The following is a 6,504-nucleotide window of genomic DNA, read 5'->3' as shown; positions in this document are numbered from 1 at the left end:
ATTTCTGCTCCAGACGTGATCTGGACTCGCCTGGCTCTAGGGGGTGTTTGCAAAGCCACGAGCCAGCAGCGATCACAGTGAGACGAGCTATCAGCTCTCAGTGCAGTAGGCAGCGCAGGGACATCAGCGCCCATTCCCCGTGCACAGACCTCCCGCAGCCCCTGGCAATGCCTGCGTCCACGGCCGGTCCCTTCGCGCTAAGTCCTGCTAGCTTCGTAGCTAAGCTGTGCGATAAAGCTGTCCTTCCCTCGCTCCCCTTCTCCGCCTGCGGCGACAGCGGAACCTCTTCTCTCGCAGCAAGTAAGCGCACAGGGAGCGGGGTCAAACGTGAACGGGCAGCCCTAAATTCCAGCACGGGAAGCACTCCGCATGTGCCGGGCTGGAAGGTGGAAACTGATGAGAACTGCGTTCTGCTTGGGGTGTGTCTGGTGTAAAAAAGTCCCACTTCGAGCAGCTGAAGTGGGGCTGGTGCATAATTTGTTCTTGCAGAGCTAATAGAGCAATGGTTTGTTTATGAGTGTGACTTACAGCTAGCTACCTATGGCTCTTCTGGTCAGAATGTGCCGTATACTCTGCCTGCAAGTGCCTGACAGCAATGCTGTGGTGTCTTTATAATCCTTCATAAATGGATTGTTCACATAATAAACATTCCCTTTAGTTAAATATGGGATTATTTCATGTCAGGAGGTTCTCTCCCCCTGCACCAGGAACAGGCAAACACAGCTGAAGGCTCCTTCCCTGCACTGTGAAGCCTGAAAGCCCAGGTCCAGGTATCACATGGCGAGACATGGGCTGAGACTGGGCAAACTCATGCCAGGCGTGCCAAGTGCTCAGCAGTATTGCAAGGGGCAGAGGTGTGTGGGTGCACCAAAGTGTGTGGCTTTCTTTCCCCTGTGTGTTGTGTGCTTCATCCCCTGATGCCCTTTAGCTCCTGTTTAAAAGGGTCTAAAGTCCCGTCTCAGTTTCTGCATGCAAGGGTGGCAGCTATGTCAATATTTAATCTGCACACATTAAGGGCTGCTCGTATCCTCTGGGCTCCTTGTGGAGGACAGCAGAATGGCTGATGTGGCAGCAGCCAGTAAACCAGCCCAAATGAAGCACAAGTATGCCCACGGTCTACTCTGCGCTCCCACCGTATCTGTGTACTGGGTTTGGCTCCTTGAGGAGTACAGGGAAGGGAAGAAAAGGGAACAAGAGAAAAGGGAAGAGAAGAAGCTGTGAGAAGGAGAGCAGAGGAGAGAGGCAAGGCGAGGTGGGGCGAGGGGAGGGGAGGAAATAGAAAAAAGGAGAAAGTCCTAAAATCCCTTTTCCCCTTTCTCTTTTTCTCTCTGAAAAGCGGCGGTTTGTCTTAGAGAAATCCCAGCTAGCAGGCAGGTTGGGAGGGCAAAAAGAGGAAGGAAGGAGGAAGAAGAAAACTCAAGGGCGGCAACTCAGAGCTGAGTATACAAAAACATCTTCAAAGCAAGGAGCTTGTTTTTCAAATACACCGTGGTTTCGCTGGAAACAACCAGAGCTGAGCCGGGAGCGGGGCCAATCCCAGGGCTGCTGCCAGCCCCGAGCCCTGGCAGTGCGCCCTAGTGTGTGTGTAACCCAACCTGCACCCAAACTGCCCCTGTCCCACACCGAGACTGAGAGGCCCCCGACCCACACCGAGAGGCTGCCACCTCTTTGGGGCACTACGACCTTTCTTTTTCCTATTCTCTGCAGTCCCTTGCCAAAGGATGGGTTCCACAACAGCAATATTTGCCCGTGATGCTTTTATCCTTTCTGGCTCTTTTTCAGGTCCAAGCATTGCTCACCCTGACAACTTGCTGGAAAAATATCCCAGTGTGTTCTTTTGGTGACAGGGAGGCTGCTGTGATCAATATCAAACACAGTGACCTCTGGTATTTCTGATGGCTCCCTGGGCAGCTAATCATCTCCATATACTTAGTTACTGATGTCACAGTGGTGCGGGTAAATATTCCTGACATATATTGCTGGGGAATGCTGTGCTAAGCAAGATGGATTTCTTTCTTCTTCCCCTCTGTACGCACTGCTCCTGCGAATGTGAGATCCTAAGGGTGCATCAGACCGCACAAATCCCCAGACTTGTGTCATCTGCTCCATCTTCTGCCATTTTTGCTGCCTGCCACTGGATGCTTTTTCAGATGCTGGGATCTTGGCAGCTCTTGATACAGCTGAGCTGTGTGTGGCATTACTGTGCATTTCTCGACAAACTAAGGTTTTTGGCTTTAACATAGACCTGGTCTGGCAACAATTCTAGTCTAACACCCTAATCACAAACTCTGTGCTTACATATCTTCCACCCCTTTTGCAGCATGGACTCTGGCTTAGTGTAAGATATGTGCCCTGGAAGTTACAGGACTTTAATAAGGACAAGAAATGGTGGATTGGAAGGGAAATATCCTTTTCCCCAGGTGGAATGAGATGGGTTGCTGTGTGACAGGAGTGCTCTGCATTCTCTATACACAGATGGGAAAACCTGGCAGAGCAAACATTCCATATAAAAACACAAAAATTTTGATCAAATTGTGCTGTCCAGCCCCAATCCCCAAGTAGCAGCCCTTCTCCCCAGCCCTGTTCTCTGGGCTGGATGCAACAGGATGCAATACGGTCGCGGCCAGGTGATGGTCATGGGAATTCTGGCATCATCCCACTCCAAAAAAACTCAGTGAGCAGGCTGTGCCAGCACAGAGCAAAGCGAGCTGGATCTACAGGGCTTGGAGATCCACAAGAATCTAGGGCTGTTAGACTTAGTTCCTTTTTTTCACTGGTCATAATCCTCTGTTTTGTAAACTAACACAGCAGATGTGAGTGATGAAGTTTGGAAAGGAGACAGGGAACACCATCACACAGTATTGTGGCTCTTCCTTCAACAGGAATAGAAAAAATTAAGCAGCAAGGTTCTTAACCAAGGGCTCATGGAAAGTCGGATTACGCACCGCAAAGAAAAACATGACAAAATTAAAAAAGAACAGGACAAAGAAATCTATTGGACCAGAAACTTCACACCAGTGAAGCAGAAGCCATCCAAGGAGTTGAGGCCCATGCTGGGGGCCGTCACGCTGGGCCTCATCCTGTTCATCGCTGCGGTGGTGGCCTGGTGCTACTACACGGTGTCCCTGCGGAAGGCGGAGCGGCTCAAGACGGAGCTGATGGACCTGCGGGCGGACGGCTTCGTCATCAGGAACCAGCACGGGGAGGTGGTGTTCCGGCTGGCGTTCCGCTCGGGGAGCCTGGACCTGGAGTCGTGCTCCAAGGAGGGCGAGATCCTGAGCTGCACGCGGTCGGACCGGGGGCCGCTCAACTTCTTCATCCAGACGGTGAAGCCCAAGGACACAGTGATGTGCTACCGCGTGCGCTGGGAGGAGCTGGCGGCCGGCCCGGCGGTGGAGCACACCATGTTCTGGGAGGACGCCCACTGGTACGGGGGCTCGGAGATGAGCACCCAGCACTGGCCCATCCGCCTGGCGGGCTACCAGGAGCCCGTGCCCTACGTCACCAGCGACGTCTACTCTTTCCGCGACAGCTTCGGGGGCATCCTGGAGCGCTACTGGCTCTCCTCCAAGGCGGCGGCCATCAAGATCAACGACTCGGTGCCCTTCCACCTGGGCTTCAACGCCACCGAGCGCTCCCTCTTCTTCCAGGCCCGCTACAAGGACTCTCCCTACAAGCCCCCGCCAGGGCAGCAGCCCTTCCCCGAGCTGAGCTACCGGGTGTGCGTGGGCTCCGACGTCACCTCCATCCACAAGTACATGGTGCGCAGGTACTTCAACAAGCCCTCCAAGATCCCTGCTGAGAACGCCTTCCGATACCCCATCTGGTCCACGTGGGCCCTCTACAAAAAAGATATTGATCAGGATAAAGTTCTACATTTTGCAAGAAACATTAAGAAATACCGTTTCAATTGCAGCCACATTGAAATTGATGACATGTACACACAGGCCTATGGGGACTTTGACTTTGACTCTGTCAAGTTCCCCAACATATCTGAGATGTTTGCAAAACTGAGGGAAGATGGGTTTAAGGTCACTCTGTGGATTCATCCCTTCATACATGTGGATTCTTCAAATTTTGGTGTGGGGATTGAGCGTCAGCTCTTCATCAAGGAGCCGTCGGGGCGGCTGCCAGCCATGGTGGAATGGTGGAATGGCATTGGGGCCATCCTGGACTTTACCAACCCAGCAGCCCGGGACTGGTTCCAGAGTCACCTGCGCCAGCTCCGTCACAAGTACGGCATCTCCTCCTTCAAATTTGACGCAGGTGAGACCAGCTACCTGCCCAAGCAGTTCAGCACCTTCCGGCCTCTCTCCGACCCCAGCATCTGGTCCCGGCGCTACACCGAGATGGCCATCCCCTTCTACGAGCTGGCTGAGGTACGGGTGGGCTACCAGTCGCAGAACATCTCCTGCTTCTTCCGCATCATTGACCGCGACTCTGTGTGGGGCTATGAGCTTGGCCTCAAGTCTCTCATCCCTACAGTGCTCACCATCAGCATGCTGGGTTATCCATTCGTATTGCCAGACATGATTGGAGGAAACTTCCTCCCCAACAAGACGGATGGAGCAGTTGAGATCCCGGACCGGGAGCTGTACATCCGATGGCTGGAGCTGTCGGCCTTCATGCCCTCCATGCAGTTCTCCATCCCACCGTGGCTCTACGACAAGGAGGTGGTGGAGATCGCGCAGAAGTTCACGGAGCTGCACGAGTCGCTGGTGGCCCCGCTGCTGCTGGAGCTGGCCGGGGAGGTGACTGACACGGGAGACCCCATCATCCGGCCCATCTGGTGGATCTCGCCCCGCGACGAGGCCACGCACCGCATCGACTCGCAGTTCCTCATTGGGGACACCCTCATGGTGGCTCCTGTGCTGGAGATGGGCAAGCAGGAGCGCGACGTCTACCTGCCGGCGGGCAAATGGCGCAGCTACAAGGGGGAACTCTTTGAGAAGACGCCAGTGCTGCTCACGGACTATCCTGTCGACCTGGACGAGGTCGCCTACTTCCTCTGGGTTTCCTAACCGGATCCTCCATCTGCTTTGCTATGCTCTTGTGGATTAGTGAACACTTGATTTGAATGACCTCAGAATTTTAATAGTTTTTGAAGTAGAAATGTATAATCGTTTAAGTAAGAAGAAATATTATCACTTCTCTTAGTGTTGCAATTGCAGTGGAGTAATAAAGCAACATATTGGATGTACACCTTTGTTCTTTCTGTTTGACAGTGTAGTGATGGAGATTCTCCCCTTCTAATATTTTCTCATCAAGGAATGCCGTTCACCTTATATAAATGACTACATTTGTCTGTGGTTTACAGGCAGTTGTGCTGCAGTTGTTTCTGTAAGATGCTTATTAACCCCCATTTGCTTAGTGGACAAGGCAGTTGAAGCAGAGAACTTTCTTAAAAATAAAATTAAAAAATCCATGATTAACCCAAAGGAGGTGACTTCAACTTTTCAGCCTGTAAATCAAATGGGTGCTGAAGCAGGGTGAGTTTCCATTTCCCATGGATAGGGTTATCCAATATAGCAGAAAGAAGCTTTAGCACTTCTTAATACTGTGGCAATCATCTCCTTTTAATGAAATAAATTCTTGAGAAACATGTCTCTGTTGTGTATTCAAGTCAGCAAGCATTTGATGAAGTCTCAATAGAAGTCAAGACTAAAAACTAGCAATAAGTCATGCATTGGTGAAGACCATTAAAGGGATCTGTTTGTGTCTGTGGCCTGGTTTAGATTCAAAGGTTGCAGTCTAACCACCACAAAGATTGCAGATGAAGACTTGGTGAAGACTCCCATAACACGAGCAGAGTTGATCCATTTGAGCCAGCATCCCACAGACATGACTTCTCCTGGATGAAGGCATCTCAACAGCACCCGTAGGCTTGGGTAAAGTGGGCTACCTCTGAAATGCCCTCCACTCTCAGTCCATTCTTCCTCATTTCTAAGCTAAGAGAAATTTAAATTTAAACGCGACTGAGAAGTTTAGGAGAGTCCTGGGGTCTCTGGGCTATGTTCCTTCCCAAAGCAAGGGGCAATTTCCTTCCCTAGCTTTGATGGGCTGCTAGTGGCACCTGAGAGGTAAAGCTGTGCTCGGCCCAAACCAGAAGAACCTCTTTCTTTAGAGATTTGCTCTGGAGCTGGTTGGTGTTATGAGTTTATGGGGGACTTGAGAGCATCACAGTCGCTCCGGAGCTTGTTTGATGCTCAGGCTCCACAGCCTCACCAATGGTTCTGTCATGCTGTAGGATCGAGAACCAACACTCAGATTCATGTTGGTATGTGAGCTCACTGGCTTCCCCCCTGAGCTTTGGGGACAGAAGAGAGCCCTAGACAAGCTCCTCATGCATTCAGTAGGAAAAAAGTTGAGGTTCTTTATGGTGCTCACTCAAACCTTGCTGGTGCCCACTGTGGGGAGCTGGGTTCCAGCCTCCTCATGCAGCATCACTGCCCCATATCTGTGTGCTCTGGTGTGCACAATCATGGGTCTGCTGCTCTCCTGAAT

General features: G+C 51.6%; 1 protein-coding gene across 1 annotated transcript; it reads left to right on the top strand.

Annotated features, from left to right (window-relative positions):
• Nucleotides 1-396: 396 nt before the first annotated feature.
• Nucleotides 397-5,021, top strand: LOC306957077 (myogenesis-regulating glycosidase-like; the record flags this gene model as incomplete). Its single annotated transcript, XM_079548442.1, has 2 exons — nucleotides 397-423; nucleotides 2,889-5,021. 2 exons carry the CDS (start codon nucleotides 397-399, stop codon nucleotides 5,019-5,021), a joined length of 2,160 nt encoding a protein of 719 aa, XP_079404568.1.
• Between the last annotated feature and the right edge of the window lie 1,483 nt (nucleotides 5,022-6,504).

This window comes from Tetrao urogallus, assembly GCF_951394365.1.
Source record: "Tetrao urogallus genome assembly, chromosome: Z".
In the NCBI taxonomy this organism is placed as follows: Eukaryota; Metazoa; Chordata; class Aves; order Galliformes; family Phasianidae; genus Tetrao; species Tetrao urogallus.
Note: the sequence above shows the minus strand (reverse complement) of the source record. Positions and strands in the feature narration are given on the sequence as shown.